The 24,665-nt window shown below is 43.5% G+C and overlaps 1 protein-coding gene across 1 annotated transcript in view; it reads left to right on the top strand.

The window, feature by feature from the left end:
* The window catches only part of LOC126335884 (protein PRRC2A), a 1,700,716-nt gene extending 1,678,216 nt beyond the window's left edge, over nt 1-22,500 (top strand). The window contains exon 13 of the mRNA XM_049999355.1: nt 19,706-22,500. Coding sequence (XP_049855312.1) covers nt 19,706-19,791 — 86 coding nt within the window. The 3' untranslated portion in view covers nt 19,792-22,500. The remainder of the gene's footprint in view (nt 1-19,705) is intronic.
* The last annotated feature ends 2,165 nt before the right edge of the window (nt 22,501-24,665 follow it).

The raw sequence follows: 24,665 nt of genomic DNA, 5'->3' as shown, positions 1-24,665 counted from the left end.
ACACACCCTCCGATTTTTCAGTGATTAGCGTTTTGAGAAACAGTCACGATACAATGACCCCAACTGATGATTTTACGTTGTTTATTAACTAAAATCATGCATTACGCATGTTATCAACTTCTAATCAGATTAGCATAGTACTGTAATGTTAAGGGGACATCCAGAGCAGATATGTTACACGATGACAATTATTGAATTATATGAAATATCATCGTCATAACTTCTGAACGATTTTGCGTTAGGACGTTCAAACTGCACAGTTGGCCGCGGTGTATGATGGGAATGGTTTTGTTTAGCGACGAAGCCCACTTTAATATGGATGGGTTCGCGAATAAGCAAAATAGGAGCATGTGAGGGACTGAGAATCCGAATTTCGCGATCGAGGGGTCTCTTCACCCTGAATGGGTGATTGTGTGGTGTGCAGCGTGACTACCGAACGGTACGTGAAGGTTTTGGAAGGTGATTTCATCCCCGTTATCTATAGTGACGCTGATTTCTACAAGGTATGGCTCATGCAAGACGTAGCTCGACCCGATCGAAGCAGGAGAGTGTTTGATGCCCTGGAAGAGCACTTTGGGGACCTCATTCTGGCTCTGGGGTACCCAGAGGCCACTGGCATGGGCCTCGATTGACCGCCATATTCTCCGGATCTGAACACATGCGACTCCTTTTTGTGGGGCTGTATTAAAGACAAGGTGTACAGCAACAACCCCAAAACCACTGCTGATGTGAAAACAGCCACTCAGGAGGTCATCGACAGCATTGATGTTCCGAAACTTCAGCGGCTCATGCAAAATTTCACTATTTGTTTGCGCCACATCATCGCCAACGACGGCGGGTATGTCGAACATGTCATAACCTAAATCCCAATATCTGTAGTAATGTTTACACGTTGAATAAAGTGTGCGGACGCCGTAGCTTGTAACTGATTCACGTTTTTTTTCATGTAGTTCAATAATTGTCACTCCGTACATATCTACACTCAAGCCCCTTGTCATTTCATTTAATCTAGGTCTCTCTCAAACACCTCACTGCCGGATTTAGGGTCGTCAGTAATGCTACTATTGACAACATTTCCATAGACATAGAGACTGAAAACAAATTGTGTATTTACTTACAGTTAAACTTATAAAGAATAAATAAAAAAGGAAATGGGGACTAATAAACGAAAATGAATAGTGTTAGCACTTTGGAAAGATGTACCCAACGCACTTGGCGTCAGTGAAAAAAAGTTTCGTCTTAATCGGATGAATGGGTAGGGACACGTACAAGACGAACAAACAAACAAATTAAATAAATTTTTATTCACTGCGGCTATCGCTACTTGAGTCAGTACACATGGAAAACTACAGAGGGGTCCAAAAAAATGTATCCACTGCTTAAAAGTCCATAACTGGCAAACTAATTGACGGAGTTGTTTCGGGTAGTGTAATAGTTTGTAGTTCAGGCAATCGCCACACAAGCGTTGTATTGCATTGTTTTCTTTTGCCAGATGACAGTCGCCAAAGAGTCAGTGTTTTGTTCTTAGTTGCACCTAGTTACTCGAGTAAACATGGCTGACGCAACGATTACATTCGATGAAAAGAAGTCAGTTTTGAAGTGGTATTTTAAGTACGAAAACATTAGTGAGGTTCAACGGCAATGGCGAAATGAGTATCAACCAGAGCCACCGACACGTTTAACGATTCGTCGCATTCGAGACAAATTTGAAGCCGAAGCCTGTGTTAAAGCTGTACACAAACAACGATCTGAACGACCTGTAACAGTAACAAGTCCAGCTAACTCCCGTCGTGTGTTAACAATTCACTCACTCACCACAGAAGTCTGCTAAACAGTGTGCCCGTGAAACTGGAGTGAGTCGATCAAGTGTTTGGCGAATTCTGAAGACAGCAAAGTGGAAGTGCTACGTCCCACGATTGCTACACGCAATGAAAGAGGACGACCCAGATCGTAGAATGGAGTACTGCGAATGGTTTACTAACATGGTGCGCAAAGATGAAGAGTTTGCAGAGATGATTGTGTGGTCTGATGAGGCACAGTTCAAACTCAATGGTACAGTAAATCACCACAATTGCATCTACTGGGCCGCCGAAAATTCGAACGTCCATGTAGACAAAGCCGTGAATTTGCCAGGAGTAAATGTGTGGTGTGGGTTGTCTTACTGGGGCTTGATTGGGCCATTCTTTGACGGCACAGGTACCGGTGAGGTGTACCTTCAGAAGCTTCAGACATCCATTTTACCTGCCATCCGAGACGTGTATGGAGACGGAAGAGTTTACTTTCAACAAGATGGTGCCGCAGCCCACTACCAAACTCGTGTAAGGGCGTATCTCGACGAAAATGTATCAGGAAAATGGATAGGCCGTAGAGGGGCCGTGCAGTATCCACCACGTTCCCTAGACCTAACTCCTCTGGACTTTTAGCTGTGGGGAACGCTAAAGGACGTCGTTTATCGACAAAAGCCACGCACATTGGATGAACTTCGAGAATCATCGTACATTCATGCGCAAATATCCAACTGAACACGTTGCAATCAGTAGTTCGTGCTGCAGTTCGGCGGCATCGTTTGTGTGTGGATGTTAATGGTGACCATTTCGAACACCTACAACGATATCTTTAAGTTGGACTTTAAGCTACACTTTTACCAAAAATGAGACAACTCGGTCAATTAGTTTGCAAGTTATGGACTTTTAAACAGGGGATACATTTTTTTGAACCCCCTTTGTATTTGCCGTTCGGATGTACCAATTTTATAGGAATGATGTTCAGGCCGTTCGCTGTAAGATTTGCATTGTTAGTGTTAGTGTCATGACTTGCCTTCAGAGGACAGTAATGGTGCGGAGACATAGGATTGGTCGGTTGATCGGTTGTTGATTTGGGGGAAGGCGCCAAATAGCGAGGTCATCGGTCCCATCGGATTAGGGAAGGATGGGGAAGAAAGTCGGCCGTGCCCTTTCAAAGAAACCATCCCGGAATTTACCTGAAGCGGCTCAGGAACATCACGGAAAACCTAAATCAGGATGGGCGGATGTGGGTTTGAACCGTCATCCTCCCGAATACGAGTCCAGTGTGCTAATCACCGCGCCAGCTCGATGGGTCATAGGGTTGAAACACGAGAACCAGTGTGCATCAGAGTTGCACACATTCATGCGTCTGGACCAGGCGACCAAGGCTTTACTCGTAAAGCTGTTGTATCAGAACAACAGCAATAGTACTGGTGCTCTTCGCGAGTATCGACGCATTTAAGGAATACAGACAGGCCCTCCTTCCGCACAGGGGTTGAATAATATAATTCGGAAGCTCGCATTAACTGCGGATTTGTGAATTGCATCTATGAGAGGCCGATTACCAATTACGCCACTTCTTGCTGAAGTTACTGTTGCCACGGCTCAGAATGCTGTACGCAATGTGCAATATTCAAGCTGTGCCCGAGCTGTGTCACAACAGCCGAACATTCCATGCTGCACTGTTCGAAAATTGCTGCAAACAACTATGTGAAACAGTGTCTCTAAAGCGGTCCCAGGCTGTCTTGGACACCGATGGTCGTCAGATTGATGAACATTTGTAAACTGGAACATAAGCGTGGCAAGTAGTTAAAAAATATTACCCTCTCATGTGGAAATGAAAATGTGTTTCTTTCAATGATCTTTTCGTCATTTCTCTTCCACGTGTCGTTATTAATGTTTCCACAAAGTTCATTGTCCTACCGTCATTCGTTTTTCATGTTGACCCTCCCGAGTAGCGAAAGTTTTACTATAACCCACTATATACTAGGTAAGCTAAAATTGTCATAACCGATGGAGACTGGTGGCTTATGTAATAAACAACGATTTAATTTTTAGGACAGCAACGCTTCCGGTTCTAGATGCTTCAGTCCGGAACCGCGCTACTGCTATGGTCGCAGGTTCGAATCCTGCCTCGGGCATGGATGTGTGTGATGTCCTTAGGTTAGTTAGGTTTAAGTAGTTCTAAGTCTAGGGGACTGATGACCTCACATGTTAAGTACCATAGTGCTTAGAGCCATTTCAACCATTTGAGCTGCAACTCTTCCGCCGAAGTCTCATGTAGTTCCAGCAAGGACCATAGAGTGTCTTGACTCGCCTGGTACATCAAGATCCATCAACAGAGTAGATTACTTAATTAACTCTTAGACAATACAAACATATACCCATCAAGAAGGTTAGTGTTCAACTTCCCGTCGATAACGATGTCATTAGAGATGGAGCACAAGCTCAGAGTGGAGGAGGGTGTGAAAGGAAACCGGATGGATCCTTGTCAAAGGAACCGTTACGTCATTAACATCAAGCGATTTATAAAACCTAAAAGTATTTGGCCAGACGCTAGTAAGAGCTGCCGTCTTCCCGAAAAGAATACCAGTGTATTGACTACTTTTCCACTTTACTCGGCCCCAACAGCAGAAATCCGGGCCCCCTATACTGCCAAAGCACCGGAAGCGTCAACTTCCGATACATTCGCGTCAGAAAAGATGCAGTGACTACAAGTTCCGTTTTGTGTCTTATAAGCAGCAGGTTTGGAAAACTGACAATCCCTTAACAGCTTGTGTAATCGGCCTTCGTCACATCTGAGTAGCGTTTGATGTTCCGCCATCATCACGTCCGTACTTCCTCCAGTCTATAAAACTAACTTATGTGCCATTACGAAAGCACCCAGCAGCAAGTCTCATGGAGACTTGGCAGTCTTGCAGGATACGAGAGCGGTATTGAGACTAGAAAATCCTGGCACTTGTCGCGTCTGAAGCTGAATACTTTTAGAGCCCACAACCATATATTTGTGTTCTCTGCTAAAATAGAATGTACTTAATAGGCAGCGTCAACAGATACGTGAAATGTAAACAAGGCTGGAAGTGGTATCGCGCATATATTTCGAGAAAAGGAGGACAGTTTTCGCCGTCTGCGAAAGTCAAAGGCGCGACTGCTACTGTACTGAAAATCAGGGAAGATAATTTTAAAAAACAAACAAGGCAAAGGTAACTGTAATTTCTTTTTTGTAGAAACAGCAGACCATTCACCAAAGCGCTTTTGATAGTATTGTTGTCCTTGTTGTGGCCTGTAGTTCGAAGACTGACTGGATGCAGCTTTCCACACTAGTCTTTACTTACACCCACTTGAAGATGCTTCCTGTAGCCAAATCCTTGGTCTCCCTCTACAGTCTTTCGCAATTTTATCCGCCCCGTCCCCTCCTCCCCTTACATTGGCAAACTTCATAAATTTTATTTCTTCTGCCTGAAATTCAATTTTCTTTTCAAATTTCTCTTTGGTTTCCTTTACTGATTGCTCAACGTTCAGACTGAATTACGTGGGGGACGGTTCACAACCACGTCTCTCTCCTTTTTCACCTACTGTGTATCTTACATGTCCTTCGAGTCTCGTAACTTCAGTTTCGATCCGGTACAATTCATAAATAATCTTTCGCTTCCTTTATTTTATCTCTGCCACCTACATGCTCCAAAGAATATCACAAAATACAAATAATGTGATGCACACTTTATTTGTTGAATCAAACTGTTTGTAGAGCATGCGTATTTAAAACGTAGCCCCTATTAAACATCGATACTTTTTAATGCTTCCCAAGAGCCAAATGCCGGCTTAAATTTTCTGGTTCGTTTTAATAAAAAACGCATGAATGAGCTTTCTTATTCCGGGGCCGCCTTCCTGTGGTCCTACCGCTAACGTACCGCGCCGTCTCGCCGACAGGACGAGCGGAAGTCGTGGTGATAACAGAGGAAAGTGGCGTCCCGTCTTCCTGGCAGGCCGCCACTGGTCGCCAGGGCTTCTGGAAAACCGTGTGCTCCCTACTGGACACGACGCTTCAGGCTACAAGTAAACTTTCAAACCAATAAGCGAATATATGAAAGGCGTTCCATGACAGTGAGTTTCGAAAAAAGTTACTTAAGTAACAGACGGACCAGACGGCATTACTAATGGCTTCTACGACACGTATAAAAGAAAAACAGACGGCTGCGAGTAGAACTCGCATTCTAAGGGTTCCGCACAAACTTAAACTACATTCCTATAAAGAAATGTCGTTGTTTAACGTTGTCACCCGAAATCTCGAAAAGTACCTAACCAATTTACTCAAATTTTCACACAATACTGTAATGAGCATTCGGACAGACATTGGCTGTATGTATATATGTAATATACATAAAGATGAAACATTGTTTCTAAAACTTGACTTCGCCTGAGGATGATGGATACGGAATCAATTGAAACATTGCAGTAAGATGGCGACGTCACTCGTCTGATAAACCGAGAAGATTTCATAGCTGAAATACTCGGAAAAAACCAGCAATCACAAAAAAGTACTTGACAAATTTACTTCAGATTTTTATGCGGTACTCTGACAGACATAGGCTATATGGTTTTTAATATATATAATACACAAATACAATACTGGAAGAGTAACCGAAGATACCAGAAATCTCCAAAATTTCGTGACTCTTTTATTTCAAATTTTGTAGGTTTCTCTAATATCTATTCGGACAGAAGTGGACTACATAATTTTAAACATACGTAATACAGAAATATATGTAATACATACATGGGAAGCGTTGTAACACAAAAGTCATGAATTATTTTTGTATTTTTCAAAAAGATGTTGTACAGGTTTCCTTTTAAAACTGACTGCGAGAAAGAAAATGTTGAGCAGTTCTGTGAAAACGTATAGTTTCGTTCTTTTTTTCTTTTTTCGCAGTCAGTTTCAGCTACTATAGCAGGACATGTAAACCATTATACAAATTGTTTCTCCCATATGTATTCATTCTCCTTACACACAGTTTCAAAAGAACATTCGTATGCACAACAACTCGCTTTTTTGTTTTATTCCTCACCGTTGGTTTTACAGAAAACAGGAAAGTTGTATTTATGGCTTATCGGCTTATGATTAGAATACTACTACGGAATCTCAATGTCTAAAACTTTGTAATCGTACCCATTCGATATTAAAACTATGCGAAATATTGTCATTGAAGCTACTATACTGAAGGTCTTTCTCATACACCGTATACCAATGTTCGCAAAATATTCATTTTAAGCAACTGCATTTCCCGCTCAAGATTTCATTTGCAATAAGAATACACAAGGCTAAGAGAACTGAGAGGGGGGGGGGGGGAGAGGAAATTGACGTAGAGAGGGGGTGGAGGAAATGGACGATGATGCACAAAGAGAGGGGGAGGGGCTATGGGAAAAGAGTGGGGAAGGAGAGATGGGCAGAGAGAGGAGTGAAAGAAATCGAGGATGTACATCCAGTTTCTACAGTTATTTAACAATTGCGAAGCACTGGAGCCGGCGGGGGTGGCCGAGCGGTTCTAGGCGCTACAGTCTGGAACCGTGCGACCACTGTGGTCGCAGGTTCGAATCCTGCCTCGGGCTTGGATGTTTATGATGTCCTTAGGTTAGTTAGGTTTAAGTAGTTCTAAGTTCTAGGGGACTGATGACCTTAGAAGTTAAGTACCATAGTGCTCAGAGCCATTTGAACTATTTTGAAGCACTGGCGGATTGCACATAACCGCTCTTTGCTACACCAAACAAGATAACGTAGTGATTAAGAAGTTGGAGTCATATTTTTCAGGATCAGGTTAAAGACTCGTTTGGCTCACCATGATTTTAATACGAATGTTGGGATGCTTTCGTTTTCATTCATTAACGCTAGCATTGCATACGCAATTGCCCTGGTGCCGATGAGATGTGCATGAGCAATCTTTACTTTTGGTTCTTCTTTTTCCTTTATCTCGTCAACGGAGATCAGTCAAGTGACACATGAATACAGGGAAATTCTGCTCACCATTTACAGGGAGATGAGGACACCGTAAAAATCAAGGTAAGTCTTTTTAAGAAACGCTTGAAGATTACATATGAACATCGGGTCGGTTATACAGCTTGAGTCACCTAACTCATAACAAGCCCAATACTACAAAATGGTCATAGAGATCTAAATATGGTGAGTACTTTTCTGTAAGGTTATAAATCTGTTCCATGTACCGAGATATGGAAACAACATTTGTTTTCTTGTGTGGGGCGGTGTGTTTTCGATAGCTAGCCACGATGACACTAAAATGGTAATAAGTACACAATGGGATTTTTACCGGAGGACTGGAAACTATACTAAATGTGAAGTTGTAGTTGGCTGGCGCGAGATGTCAGCTTCACTTCCTTTCTGAACGTAGGCTGTAAACAGTGCAGTGCAAGCAGACTTCGAACTCACATTTAGTACTTCTTACTTTGTGAAAACTTCCGCTGTAAGTATAAACGTTTGCTCTATCCAAGAGCATAGCAGCGTATTCGTTAGAGGTGGGACGGGGGTGATGGGAGAAGGGGGGGGGGGGGGGCTGGAGGAGGGCAGCTCACGTTAGTCCCAAGGTGAATGACGAAATATGAGGATGTGCTGAAAAGTAATCCTCCGAAGTTTTTATTCTGCTCTCAATATCAGTTGAGGTATTACATGTAAAGCGTATTACTCGGCCAACGTTTCCACTTCACTGACCCCCCCACCACAAAGGGCTTCAAAATGTAGCTTGTAACTCGGCGTGTGTAAAGGAACTATGTCGGTGCGCGAGAAAGATGGTGGTGTAATCGAGGTTCGAATTCGAATAGTTCGTCTTCACAAGGAGCACTTCTTCAGCATAACGTTGGTAGGCCGTACACGAGCGCTGAGATATCTGCGACAATCCGACGTCTTGGGTTCACTGTCATCGACCATCCTCCATACAGTACCGATTTGGTCCCATCCGATTTTCATCAGTTTCCTTGACTTACAGAACATCTTCGACAACTTCATTTTGATAATGATGAAGAGATGAAGGCAGAGGTGAGGTTGTAGCTCTCTCAACAAATATTCGATAGTGACGGTATCAACAAACTGGTCTCTGGGAGAAATTTGTTCGTCGCGAAGGCGACTATGTTGAGAAAGAAACATGAGACATGAAGAATAAAGATACAGAGTGTTAATAAAATCCGCTTTATTTAAAAAGAGCTCGCCCTCGTAGTTTAGAGACGCAGTTAGACAGACTCATTTTACTAAGGCTTGAAGCTCCTCTTGGTGTTTATCCGTGTTAGCGATTTAAAATTGTGTTGTTTTGAGTATCAGCATTATGCAAACAAAGTTATTCATTTGTTATTTTTATATTTACCCAGACGAGTTTCGACACCTATGTTCCTCTTCTGTGGATAAAAATTTTATTTCTGTGAAGTACAATACCAAACTTATAATAATTTATCTATCTTAGGCCAAAGTATTACAATATGTGTATTTTTCTTTGTTTTGGTTAGGCGCTCAAGTTAAAATTATATTGCTAAATGAACTACATTATTATTCATCGCTTTTTTGCCCTTTTTTAGTCTTTTTTTTTGACAGCATGTCATCTGCAAACTAATCATGAAGAAACTAATTGTATAATTTTCCTCATGGTTAGTTTGCAGATGACATATGCCAAAAAAAAAGACTAAAAAGGGCACAAAAACCGATGAATAATAATGAAGTTCATTTATTGATGTAATTTTAAGGTGAGTGCCTAAATAAAACGAAGAAAATGCACAAATTCTAATTCTTTGGCCTACAATAAATAAGTTATTATAAATTTTGTATTGTACTTTACATAACTAAAAATTTGACCCACAGAAGATGACACATAGGTGTCGAAGCTCGTTTGGCTCAATATAAAAATAAATTAACTGTGTTTGCATAAGGATGATTTCAAAATAACCCAAGCTGTATATAGATTTGCAATTAGTGAACACCCATTCGTATTCTGGGATTTTTCAGAATCATACCGAATTGAGAAGTTAGTCTGTTTGGCGGGACGGATTATGAGCTCGGGTAGCGAGGATTTCCTTGCTAGAGAGGAAAGCTCCCGTCTTCTACCCCTCGATGGGTACGTTATTGGCTGTACCTCTGCACATCCCGTTTCACAAGCTATCGAAAACGTAAGGAGGAACCCTGTATTGGGTCAGTAACTTTCACGTTCGGCAAAACGCTCGCCCAGTTGCATACTGTCACTTGGCAGGAAACTCGTTTTAATACCTTGGCCGCGATATTGCGAAATATTATGGATGTTGTGACTAATGTGAGGCAGTCTGCGAATAAACTTTGCCTTTAGACACGCACTGTCTGCCATACGCGCCGTGGCACAGCTGTGCGCTTCCCAAGGTTTGTTTGGCACTGATTGCCAGATTGCATCAGCTGTTTCCTCCTCGCGGCAAAACAGCGTGGAGACACCATTTTCCTGTCTGGCGACAGAGCGTTAAGTAAGAGCTGTGGGGCTTCCTATTGCGAGCGCGATACTGGCGTGTCGCAAGTGCTGGGTGCGTCCGCGCCGACGCGACATCTGCTGACGTGACCGCACCGGGCTCCTAGTCTCGAAGCGATGCATCCGGAGAGGCGAAATTACTCCGGTGGTGACGCAAGGGTGTGGCACGACGTTCAGCCGTGTCGCGCTTTCGCACTGTCGCTCTGCCGGTAGTAACTGCCAGTATCGCATTTGCTTCTAGCAGCGACGGGGTTCGTTCGTTGTTTTATTACTGCGGTCGTAATCCAACGTATTTATGTGGTTCTGGGCTGCCTTGCAGAACGGGATATTTGCTTCCTTCAGCTTTCATAACTTGACAGACAGTGGATTTCTCAGAGTTAATGACTAAACGAGTTTCCTATTGTTGATCAAGTAACGACGTTGCTTCACCAGTACTGAAAGAGCTATTGAGAAGGAATATGGTACCGGGTGGTTATAAATCAAGTGCAGTTACTTCGAGAGGCACAGTGTGGGCTGTAATTACCGTATGGCAGCGAAACTTAGTAGATATCCTAAAACCATTCATGCGGAACCGATTTACTATGGTAAACAAATTAGTTCCAATTTTGGCCACAAGGCGCAAATCTGGCGCTGTGAATACAGGAAAGACGTATAGAAATGTTTCCATACTGAATGGAATACGAAGTGGATGTGGGTGGAAGAGGTCAAACAAATGAAAAAAGACATAATGCTGATTTTATTATTAACCGGCGCTTACACAGTTTGCTCAGTATGAGCATAGGCGACGTGTACAAGATACTGCATCCGTAAAACTCGCAGCAGTTCAGGTAGAATCTGCGGAACGTGTTGTGTTGTGTACCGTGCCGTGGCGTACAGAATGTCTGTATGCATTAATATTTTGTAAAGACATGCACACGCTGTTCAAATGGTTCAAATGGCTCTGAGCACTATGGGACTTAACATCTGAGGTCATCAGTTCCCTAGGACTTAGAACTACTTAAACCTAACTAACCTAAGGACATCACACACATCCATGCCCGAAGCAGGACTCGAACCTGCGACCGAAACGGTCTGAAGCGCCAAGAACCGCTCGGCCACATCGGCCGGCGCACACGCTGTTGAACTTATCGTACGAATCTGATAAAGCTTGTTTATGTACAGTAAATCTTTGTATGTGGGCCTAGTTTAATATTGTTTGCGTAATATGTTAGGTGAAACTTTCAAAATTACACTGAAAACAATCTGCGAGCATCTTGAAGTATTAAAATACATACCCCTGAAATTTAGTTTAAATTGAAGCAGCACGCACATACTTAATAGCACTTCTCTTCATTGGTAAGAATCTATTAATTGTTCATCTACTTTATCAGAAAATACACGCACAAACTACAACCACACGGTATTAATCTGTCTTTGGTGGTTAGAGCTTTAAGTTCCGGCTAGTAAGCTCTCACGGCTATCTTTTTATTAAATGCCAAATATAGTTCTTTAATAAAATATCCAGCTAACATCGGCTACGTCCTAGGATCTCATAATATTTGAAACTTATCTCGATAAATATTTGCTTTGTTTAAGTACTGATAAAATATCTTCTTTTCCACAGATTCTATCAGCACAGACTGACAATGTTTTTACGTAAAATTCCTTGAAATTAAGCAGAATGCCTAACCACTCTGAAGGAGTATTATTAGTATTTTTTCAAACAAGTCTGAATTGAATATTACTAATCGGTTCAGCAAAATAGTGAAATAATGTTATCCGTCTTAAGATGACCGACAACAATACGAATAATTCACAGGCACTTCTTAAAGCGTAAGCTGGTGGGGTTACCAAATACCACAAAACGAGAGTACAAAATTAGGTAAAATTTCATCTGTTGCTTGAAATTACCAAATTACACTTACAGCAATCACTTCTGGCCTCCAGCACGCTCAAGATACATCAGAAATCGAAAAAGAAGAAGAAGAAATGAGGAAAAAAATCATCAGATCATTTGTTCCAAGAATGGCAATGATCATAGATACCAGTTTCCCATATAACCGTTCTTTGTAGGTCGTGAAACATGTAATTCATAATTTTCATAATATTTTTGTAAAGAAAGTTTGTCATTATCAGTTTTTGGCACTTTGTAACTCGTAACAAAGTTTTGTGTGGTAAATAAAGTTCACTTTCACGAAAGTTTGTCGCACAAGTGTCTGCTCCAAGAGGCAAACAGCACAGCATTCCTGTATAATGGTTTTCAGATGTACAGAGCGAACGTACCCCTGGTAGACACGTTCTTTTAGATATCATTAGAGCCAAAAGTCACATGGATTCATATCAGGTAATCTTGCAAGCTGTCCATCTGGAAAACCTCTTGCGATAACCAGTTGCAGCAGGACTGCATTAAGCAGATCTTCGACTGGGCGAGCGACATAAGGTGTTGTACTTCGTTGCACGAAAGTAGCGGTTTCCACATGGCTGCGCTCTACCAAAGCAGGGATCGCATGCTGTACGAGGAACTGCGATAATGTGCAGACGTCACGGTACACCGCAGAGGAAAGGTGCTTGTAAATCCACACCAAATAGTCACACGCGGAAAGTGTAGTGGCTATTCGAGGTTTATGAGTACCCCAAATTCGTCAGTTCTGTGTATTGCACTGCACCATATAGTGTAATATGAGTCTCGTCACTCCATAGAATATCGCCCAGCCTCACGTCATAGCTTCGATTCGTGTCAGAAACGGAAGAGAAAATTCAGAACCTTGTTGCTCATCATGAAGTTTCGGTTTCTGCACCGTCTGGATATTGTACGGATACCAGTGTAAAATCGAACGCAAGACTTTCCCTACTGTCGACAACGAAATGAACAATTGTCGTGACACTGCACGAGCACTATCGTTAACCGGAGTACATGCTGCATGGTGAGTTACAGCGAGGGAAGAAGTTCCACCGAGACAGGACGCCTTCCTCTTCCAGGTGCCACACCAAGCCCACCCCTGTTTTCGAATTCTATCATCATTTTCTTTTAACAATTTAATGATATTAGGTCTCTCCTCAGACTTTTCAGTCGGCGATATCTCTCAAAGCAGAAGTGTAATGGCTGCCGTTCATGTAAAATAGTTTCACTATCAGCGCACGGTCTCTCTTTTCGATAGCCATTCTGTTCACTCACATTATAGCTTGCAAAATGACAGCGTGGGTGTCATACCGTCATACAAACAGTATATAGCAGCACCAAAGTTTCACTGGTGGCCACAATTGTAACTTTTTATCAGTGCAAAACGTGTCCGCATTAACGCGTTAGCATACACTACTGGGCACTAAAATTGCTACACCAAGAAGAAATGCAGATGATAAACGGGTATTCATTGGACAAATATATTATACTAGAACTGACATGTGATTACAATTTGGGTGCAGAGATCCTGAGAAATCAGCACCCAAAACCACCACCTCTGGCCGTAACAACGGCCTTGATACGCCTGGGCATTGATCAAACAGAGCTTGGATGGCGTTTACAGGTACAGCTGCCCATGCCACTTCAACACGATACCACCGTTCATCAAGAGCATATTGTGACGATCCAGTTGCTCGGCCACCATTGACCAGACGTTCTCAATTGGTGAGAGATCTGGAGAATGTGCTGGCCAGGGCAGCAGTCGAACATTTTCTGTATCCAGAAAGGCCCGAACAGGACCTGGAACATGTGGTCGTGCATTATCTTGCTGAAATGTAGGGTTTCGAAGGGATCGAATGAAGGGTAGACCCACGGGTCGTAACACATCTGAAATGTATCGTTCATTGTTTAAAGTGCCGTCAGTGCGAACAAGAGGTGACCGAGACGTGTAACCAGTCGCACCCCATACTATCACACTGGGTGATACACCAGTATGGCGATGACGAATACACGCTTCCAATGTGCGTTCACCGCGATGTCGCCAACCACGGATGCGACCATGCTGATGCTGTAAAAAGAAGCTGGATTCATGCGAAAGAATGACGTTTTGCTATTCGTGCAACTAGGTTCGTCGTTGAGTACACCATCGCAGGCGCTCCTGCCTTTGATTCAGCGTGAAGGGTAAACGCAGCCATGGTCTCCGAACTGATAATCCGTGCTGCTGCAAACGTCGCGGAACTGTTCGTACAGGTGGTTGTTGTCTTGCAAACGTCCCCATCTGTTGACCATCACGATGCTGTAAACAGAACCTGGATTCATCCGAAAAAATGACGTTTGGCCATTCGTGCACCCATGTTTGTCCTTGAGTACACCATCGCAGGCGCTCCTGTCTGTGATGCAGCGTCTAGGGTAATCGCAGGCATGGTCTCCGAGCTGATAGTCCATGTTGCTGTTAACGTCGTCGAACTGTTCGTGCTGATGGTTGTTGTCTTGCAAACGTCCGCATCTGCTGACTCAAGGATCGAGACGTGGCTGCACACTCCGTTACAGCCTTGCGGATGAGATGCCTGTCATCTCGACTGCTAGTGATACGAGGCCGTTGGGATGCAGCACGGCGTTACGTATTACCTTCTGAACCCACCGATTCCATATTCTGCTAACAGTCATTGGATCTCGACCAACGCGAGCAGCAATGTCGCGATACGATAAACCGCAATCGCGATAGGCTACAACCCGACCTTTATCAAAGTCGGAAACGTGATGGTACGCATTTCTCCTCCTTACACGAGGCATCACAACAACGCTTCACCAGGCAACGCCGGTCAACTGCTGTTTGTGTATGAGAAATCAGTTGGAAACTTTCCTCATGTCAGCACGTTGTAGGTGTCGCCACCGGCGCCAACCTTGTGTGAATGCTCTGAAAAGCTAATCATTTGCATATCACAGCATCTCCTTCCTGTCGGTTAAATTTCGCGTCTGTAGCACGTCATCTTCGTGGTGTAGCAATTTTAATGGCCAGTAGTGTATCTACCAAGTTTCGCTGTCATGCGACAATTTCAAACAACAGTGGACCTCTGCGAGTAGCTGAATTTCAATTATAATCACCCGGTATGTAATCTGCAAGAGGCCGTAATCTTCTAGTATGAACTAAGCAGACCTTCAACGACAAACACAGTAATTGTACGGAAACAGAAAGTAACAAACATGTCTGTGAAGACAGGTATGGGGAAAACCAAGTTGATATTTGGATTGAGATGGGGGAAAGGGGGGGGAGGAGGTGATGAGGGATGAGGATAACCGCATGACATTCGAGAATCAGTAATGACGGGAATTACTGTAGATGAAGTCGATGCGAAATTGCTGCGAAGGGTTGCGTATTTGCCACATGAGGTTCAAATAGTTCAAATGGCTCTGAGCACTGTGGGACTTAACATTTGATGTCATCAGTCTCATAGAGCTTAGAACTACTGAAACCTAACTAACCTAAGGACATCACAAACATCTAAGCCCGAGGCAGGATTCGAACCCGCGACCGTAGCGGTCGCGCGGTTCCAGATTGCAGCGCCTGGAACCGCTCGACCACCCCGGCCGGCGCCACATGAGGTCACAGCAGATATCTTGCTAATTACTGTCAAATGTTGTTTCCAAAAACACAGCTTATTGCTTACGACACATTAAGACATATCACAGAGAAGACCGTTCGACTCTCCATCTTATTTCACGGGCTGACACAAGCAAAAATCTTCTTGAAGGATATTGTCAGATTTAATTAGTGAATGTTCTAAATATGTTTTAACTATGCCAGAATATTTCAAAAATGAATCTCTTTGCGTGTGGTACTCTGTGAATAATATGACGACATGCAATGTGTTGTAAGTAGCAACAGTAAAGTAATCTGTGGCCATAATATCCTATATTAGTAACTGTTTCTTGTAACATATGCACTGATTTTATACAAAAGAAAACCCTGTAACACTTCAGTAATGTAAAATGTTTGTCCACGTAATGTTAATTGAAAAAAGCTTTCGATACGCGCCATTAACCAAGTAAATATTATTAGCAAGTTATTTGTCAGTAAATTTCATCGACTAGAGATAACGAGCAGGTGATCCACTGAAATACCGTTTACTTTCCATAACATTACACAACGACCGTGAGCCACAGCCATATTTACTACGGTGGAAAATCCTTAAACACAAACGTTGTGGCTGTGAATGTTCCTGTCAGGTATTTACCTTAATTTTTGATGGGAATGTTGACATGTGCAAATGAACCCTTTAACTTGTATGCATTTGGTAATTTCAATGCTTTCGGTCAAAATAGTGCATTGACGTTACTAAGATAATACGAACCATAAAATGTAGGAGCAACTCTGGAACACTTGGGGCCACAAATCGGTATACCAGTTACGAAACCAGCTTCCAGTACCTTGTAGAACAAGTTGTAATCCAAATTAGTATTAATATGACAGTCTTAACAACAAAACACGACTTTTTTAAACAGGTGTTATGTGATCGTTGGCTTCGTTTCTCTCTTCTCTAAAAAGCGTGTAATAGCCTTTTTGCACGTCTCCTCGGTGAAGTGACACCCAGTAGTCTCCCAACATAACTGGTATTCCGATCGGTGGAAAGAAAAGTTGGTGGTAGCATATTAGGATTCAGTACACTGAAAATCACAAAAATAAGCTGCTTTTATTGTAAAAGTATATTCATCTTTGTCCTGCGTAATCTTTGTATATATTGTAAAATGGAATGTATGTGTGTATGAATGAGTCAGAGAGGACGGACGTTTTTAGAACAGCTAGTATTCAGGCTCAGACGGTCGGAGTGGGGGGAGTGACGTGGTAACGTGATCGGTAGCTCCTGCCATTTTGTTTAGTCAAGGTCTTGGAGCCATCGTGTGTTTAACTACGATAGTTTTGTGCACAATAGTGAGTCTATCGTTGCTGCGCAGTGTGAGATTCGTCGCCATTTCAATCTCACTAGACATGATAATGTTCCCACTCGTAACACCATTTTACGTTGGGTAAAATCATTTCGAACACGAGGAACAGTTATGAACAAAAAACCACCAGGAGCTCCTCCCTCAGTTTGGACACAAGAAAATGTGGAAAGAGTTCAGTAAGCCATACTCTGTAGTCCTGGTCAATCTGCTAGAAGACACTCGGCTGAGCTGCGCCTCATTTTCGCTCGGTAAGGCGTATTGTGCATACTAACTTAAAATTTCATCCCTGCAAAATGGCCATTGTGCAAAAATTAAACACAAGTGATTATTACAGCGGCTAAATTTTGCCCGAGAAATGGAGGCTATATTTGAGTAAAATGACAACACAATACTGCTTATGAGTGATGAAGTTCATTTCCATTTGAATGGAATGGTAAATCAGCAGAACTGTCGTTATTGGGGCAGTGAAAACCCAAAACTACCGCATGAGAAACCATTAAATAGTCCCAAGATGACGGTTTGGTGAGCTGTGACAGGTACAGATGTTATTGGTCCGTACTTTTTCCAAGACGAGGATGGGAACACTGTAACCGTAACCTCTGAACGATATAGAGAGATGATCACTGAATTCTTCCTACCTGAAATAAGAAGAAAACGTATGCCTATAGGACGATAGTTGTTCAGCGGGATGGAGCCATAGCTCACAGGGAAAGATTGATATGGAAGTAGAGTTATTTGCCGGTTTGGGGACATTCTTTGGCCTCCTCGTTCCCCTGACCTACCCATGTGTGACTACTTTTTGTGGGGTTACCTCAAATAACGTGTGTACGTGCATGAACGACGTGTACTTGAAGAATTGAAAGAAGCTGTTCGTGTGGAAATCGACCAAACACACTACTGGCCATTAAAATTGCTACACCAAGCAGAAATGCAGATAATAAACGGGTATTCATTGGACAAATATATTAAACTACAACTGACCTGTGATTACATTTTCGCGCAACTTGGGTGCACAGATCCTGAGAAATCAGTACCCATAACAACCACCTTTGGCCTAATAACGGCCTTTATACGCCTGGGCATTGAGTCAAACAGAGCTTGGATGGCGTGTATAGGTATAGCTGCCCACGCGGTTTCAACACGATACCACAGTTCATCAAGACTAGTGACTGGCGTATTGTGACGAGCCAGTTGCTCGGCCACCATTGACCAGACGTTCTCAATTAGTGAGAGATCTGGAGAATGTGCTGGCCAGGGCAGCAGTCGAACATTTTCTGTATCCAGAAAGGCCCGTACAGAACCAACAACATGTGGTCGTGCATTATCCTGCTGAAATGTAGGATTTCGTAGGGATCGAATGAAGGGTAGAGCCACGGGTCGTAACACATCTGAAACGTAACGTCCACTGTTCAACGTGCCGTCAATGCGAACAAGAGTTGACTGAGACGTGTAACCAATGGCACCCTATACCATCACGCCGGGTGATACGCCAGTATGGCGATGACGAATACACGCTTCCAGTGTGCGTTCACCGCGATGTCGCCAACCACGGATGCGACCATGATGATGCTGTAAAAAGAAGCTGGATTCATGCGAAAGCATGACGTTTTGCTATTCGTGCAACTAGGTTCGTCGGTGAGTACACCATCGCAGGCGCTCCTGCCTTTGATTCAGCGTGAAGGGTAAACGCAGCCATGGTCTCCGAACTGATAATCGGTGCTGCTGCAAACGTCGTCGAACTGTTCGTACAGGTGGTTGTTGTCTTGCAAACGTCCCCATCTGTTGACTCAGGGATCGAGTCGTGGTTGCACGATCCGTTACAACCATGCGGATAAGATACCTGTCATCTCGACTGCTAGTGATACGAGGCCGTCGGGATCCAGCACGGCGTTCCGTATTACCCTCCTGAACCCACCGATTCCATATTCTGCTAACAGTCATTGGATCTCGACCAACGCGAGCAGCAATGTCGCGATACGATAAACCGCAATCGCGATAGGCTACAACCCGACCTTTATCAAAGTCGGAAACATGATGGTGTACGTTTCTCCTCCTTACACGATGCATCACAACAACGTTTCACAAGGCAACGCCGGTCAACTGCTGTTTGTGTATGAGAAATCAGTTGGAAACTTTCCTCATGTCAGCACGCTGTAGGTGTCGCCACAAGCGGCAACCTTGTGTGAATGCTCTGAAAAGGTAATCATTTGCATATCACAGCATCTTCTTCCTGTCGGTTAAATTTAGCGTCTGTAGCACGCCATCTTCGCGGTACAGCTATTTTAATGACCAGTAGTGTACAAACACTCTGAAGCCCAATGTATATTTCTTTGAATGTTATTTTATGCCGTTTTCATGAATACGTGTCAATGAAATTTCACCCGTCTCTAGTGACCTCGATGTCAACAGATGTTGAACCTTACTCTTCCACCCTTCTTCCTTTGATATTACACTACAAACACAGTGCACTTGTCTCCTTTCCAATAGAAGATCGGAATACATGAATACGCGGTCAACGCCGAGTATTCGCGTGTTGCGTTGTTTCACCACTGCACTGTGTAGCGTGATGTTTTAGTGCTGCAGGTGTTTATAACCGTCGGTAACTCGTGGTGTTGCAGGCATGGGCAGCGAGTCCCGGCACAAGCGCGGCTTCTTCCGCAGCCTGTGGAAGCGGTCGCGGCACTACTCGCTGGAGCAGCAGTAGCAGGCGGCCGGCGCGGGCCCCTGCGGCTCGCGCCAGTTCGAGGACGCTCCGGAGGGCGACGCGCTGCCGCCCCCGCCGCCCCGGCGCCGGGTGCTGTCGTGGTGCGGTGCCGAGTAGGCGGCCGCGCGCGCGCTCCTGGCGTCCGTGCAGCCGCAGTCCAGCTACTCCGTGTCTTCAGCTACTGCCGCCATCGGACACTGGATGACAGGTGCTTCTCAGCATCGAGAAATACGACAAAGTGCTACGATGGAAACTTTTTGGGGACCAGGCAGTGCTGTGACCGTGTGTCTCGGACTGTATTTGACGTGATACCAGTACCACTACGTATGTGAGAGTGTGGGAAGGGCACTTGTTGCCGGCTCTCGCTGTTAGAATCCGTAAGTTTTGTGCCATTACAAAACGTCTGCAACAAGTGGGACTTTAACCTGAGGAAACCAGAGTATCCATCAACGGCGTAGCAGGACGGAACTGTTCATTTCCAAATGAACAATTGTCAGAAATTACCTGCAGGTGTTTCTGTCGAGAAAGCTGTTCGCCCTTTCTTCAAAGTACTGTTTATTGGACTGACATTTGTAAATGGCTAATCGAATTATTGGGAGGCCCTCACGCTTTCTCACTTGCAGCTGATGCAAATGAAAGGACCAGCTGGTACTAACTGCGCACAGGGCTTGACAATTTCCATCCCGCCCGTTGTAGATGCACGAATGAAAACACGATATTGTAGTCAAAAGTATAAACATTTCATAGTCGATGTCGTCCTTACACATGCAGACTGCAAGCAGCTTTAAGGGCCTTAATATATCGGACAAAATTTCTCTCGCACTCGTGAGGCGCATCTGAAAATCTTACGCAGCGTACTGAAAACGTCTTATCATATCTAGACAGAACAGAATGTGTGACTGATGCCAACAGCGCATTCAGCCAGCACTAGGGATGCATTACAGAAAATGGGCGTCCTTTTTTCTTTCGTTCTTTTTTCATTTCTTCTCGGGAGAGAAGAAAATTACGGGTGGTAGGATGTTATGCTTAGTGTTCCATTTTTCATTTGTCCTGGTCACAAGAACAGACTGATCTGTTCAAAGCACAGCATGGGACAATCCTATCGCCAGGAACGCACTTCGCTTGGTATTCTCCGATAAAAGGAGGCATTAATTGCAGAGCGCAGCTTTGAATATCCTCCAAGATCTTTATCCGAGAGCCTCGCTATTGCGCAAGCAGAAGCTCTTGCGTAGGGCTGCAGCAGTCTGGTGTCAATTGTAGTTAATCTGATCCTGTGTTTCAACCGAATTCGGGTTTTCGTATAAACGGTACAGTGGAATATCAGCTACTTCCCATTCTGTTTGTACGCTCTGCAAAGTGTCCATAAACGTAGGTATATCAAGAACAGTGTCCTGCAGACTTTCTGTGTCCAGACGAAAGTATATTTGTGTACATGTGGCGACTCTGTAAGGTCGAGCAGACATGCTGCACTTCCGACGTAACGACTTGTACATAGCGACGTGATTCGTGTAGGAAGATCACAGCAGCCATACGGCTGCTAGCAACTAATCTGTATTTGCGCTGCTGTATTATTGCTTACAGTAAGCTAGTCCCGGTGACCTGGCAAACTACGGCGGGAGTTCTTCGTCCCTCTTCGTTGCCGAAGAGAGAACTTCAAGGGCCACCGCACGGCGTGGACTAGAAATGCGCGGCGAGCACTAACCGCGCCGCGATGCGAATCGGTGTACAGTTAATCCTGATCGCCAAGGGACAGCACCGTACATATGCGTGTGCGTGTGTGTAAAATTAACAGTTTCAATTAACTTTCAATGTCAGGTTTTTATCTTTAATAAGAGTGATACCACAGACTTTTTTGTGAATAATATTGCACGCCAGCGCGTGTGGCGATATATTTTGCAGTAGCGCTAGTCCCGGTCGGGTGTGTCTGAAAGCGACGACAGGTTGTTTTTTATTGCGTATTCGTTGTGGAGCTTTGTATTCGTATCCGCGTCACTTTTGAATTGCCTTAACACGTAAAAATAAAAGTTTTCACATTTTCACACAAGATAGTAGGAGAAACAGGCAGAGTACCACCACTAGCCAGTTATTGTACTAACCAAAGCGCACAATATGTAAGCTGCCGCTGCCCAGGCCGCTGGGAATAATGCTTTTATACGTACATTAATGCTGGTGAATGTTCTTAGCTTAGGTTATATTTTCACGAATTTGAAAATAAAACAATGTAAATGTGCCCTCGCGTAGAATTGAAAAAGGTTCAAAGAAAAATTGTGATGGTTTCCATGGGACTTTGTAAAAATTCGTGGAGTCTCTGGGAAGCGAACAGCGAGAAGAGTCGGGGACAAAGAATGTAATTTCTACTAACGCTTCTCTAATGTATCAATATGTTCATGATATTATTATTATTATTATTATTATTATTATTATTATTATACTGACAATATTGAACAACTTAAAACTGTTTCATTGCAAAAAAAAGCAAGCTTCATTTGTCATAACAACAAAATGCGGAGAACGAAGAAAAAAGGAAATATTGCGATTTGAGACTTCAAATTTAGCTTTTGTTTCTAGCGTTGTCAGTTTCAATGCTTTCGCTCCCCATGAGACTCTACAGCACTGTACAGCTGTAAAGAGAGGAATGGTTTTGCTTGTACACAACTCAGCTGCTGGAGAGCACAGCAGTGGCAAGTCAATAAAGGAGTACCAACTACACCCGCGTCTCTCATTCCTCCTGAACAATCTCACAGCTCCGTGTGGCAGCGGTATTTCCATATGAGCTGCGATTAGCGGAGGGACCTACGGCTACAGTGGTCGAGCTGCCTTCACTGAAACGATTGCAGGTGAGTAAGACATACGAGGGTTGCCCAGAAAGTAATGAACCGCATTTTTTTTTCTCAGCCGAAAACAATGCTACGAATGCTATACGTTACGTATAAATTATTTGACGTCTCCTGGGTGAGCGCGCAAAGTTTCCGTTACTTCCGACAGATAGCGCAGCTGTAGGACAGTTTCAAAATGGTGTCTGTAGGTGATGTACGTTACAAGCAACATGCCGTCACAAAATTTCTCACTGCAGAGAAAGGAATTGAGGGGAATACTCAAAAACGATTGTGCAAAGACTATGCAGCATCTGCTGTCAACAGAAGTACAGCTAGTCGCTGGGCAGGGAGGGTGAGGTCATCAGGACGCGGTTCGGCAGAGTTCCACCATTTGCGGCGGTGAGGGAGACCATCCCCGGCTGACGCACCTGAGCTAGTCCCCTCAGAGTTATACTTGTTTGGGCCATTAAAAGATGCCATTTGTGGAATACATTTTGAGATCGATGATGTGATTCACACATTGAAGCACCGGCTCCGCTACCAGGATAAGGAATGGTAACGACGTGGCATACACGTCCTTCTATGGGATGGAGATTAGATGGAAAAATAGGGTGTGTAGATGAAACACCATTCTTTCGTGTGTTTAATTCTCATGATATTCAATAACGAACTGTTGAAGAAAAGAATGCGGTGCATTACTTTCTGGGCAACTCTCGTAGATAAGGATGCATCCACGACAATACAAAGATCAATATGACACTAGGGCTTCGTCAGATGAAAATTAATCAAGTTCCTCTAGACATGTCAGCTATTAACTCATTTACATATAAGAGAGAGTAATCTCATGAGTACTAGAAATAAATTAGCATACTTCACTTCTAAAGACATCCCACTGATTCCAGCATCATCAGGCGTTTAGGCAATAAGCTGACGCTACGGTCGCAGGTTCGAATCCTGCCTCGGGCATGGATGTGTGTGATGTCCTTAGATTAGTTAGGTTTAAGTAGTTCTAAGTCCTAGGGGGCTGATGACCTCAGATGTTAAGTCCCATAGTGCTCAGAGCCATTTGAGGCAATAAGCTGACGGCCTGTGGCTCTCGCCACTCTCTCTGACCAGTACCTGTTATTATTGACTTTATTCAGCCATAATTCTTTCCATGTTGTGAAACGCATCATTCGTATACTAATGTCGTGCAAAGGTGGTGAAATACATCACACGTTTATAAATATCATGTATGAAAATGTGGTAAATATGCACGTGAAAACGTGCATGTACACGCCCACACACACACACACACACACACACACACACACACACACACATTCATTCTTCTTCCCAGAATGGGGAAACCAATAGCGAAACGTACCAGTAGCTACACAGAAGGACAGAGAATACTTAGTTCACTATCAACCGGATTCCAACGTGCGACCATGAATTCCTACAACGTTGTGCACTGCTACAGCAAACTTGGGCTTCCCCTAGGAGACACACACACACACACACAAACAAACAAAAAACAGATGTTTATCCAACAGGATCTGAATCACCTGTCGATCTTGCTTTCAGAATGCATTCACCAGTTGGCCGTGCTTCAAATTTTTCTCTGCCTGAATGATGGGAGACTAAGCTAGCGCAGTTCTTTACCATCACTTTTCATAACCATTCACTACCGTAGGAATTATGATGTGTCAAGCTTCTGCCTGATGGATACCATCTGCGTGAACAACAGTGGATACATGTATGAATCGAATGGTGGAAGGTTCCTATCACTCAGCAATTGCGAATTTGGAATGTAACATAGAAATTTATAAATGAAAGATTTCAATCAAATAAAATCTGTAGGTACTATTTTAACGACTTTAAATGATGAGTACGATAGCAGAAGTTCCTTTAATAATGCCGATGGTCCAGCAATTAAATAAAATATAAGTTGAATAACAAGGAAACAATAGATTCCTACTTCACGTAATTAGTTATGAGCAACAACATATCTCGCGTGATATTCACTTATAAAGGCATACTACGTCTTCACTGCAGAAGCCACGGAAATCTCAGAAG

Source organism: Schistocerca gregaria, chromosome 2 (assembly GCF_023897955.1).
Source record: "Schistocerca gregaria isolate iqSchGreg1 chromosome 2, iqSchGreg1.2, whole genome shotgun sequence".
Taxonomy (NCBI): domain Eukaryota; kingdom Metazoa; phylum Arthropoda; class Insecta; order Orthoptera; family Acrididae; genus Schistocerca; species Schistocerca gregaria.
The sequence above is the reverse complement of the archived record's forward strand: the minus strand, read 5'-3'. Positions and strand labels throughout refer to the sequence as shown.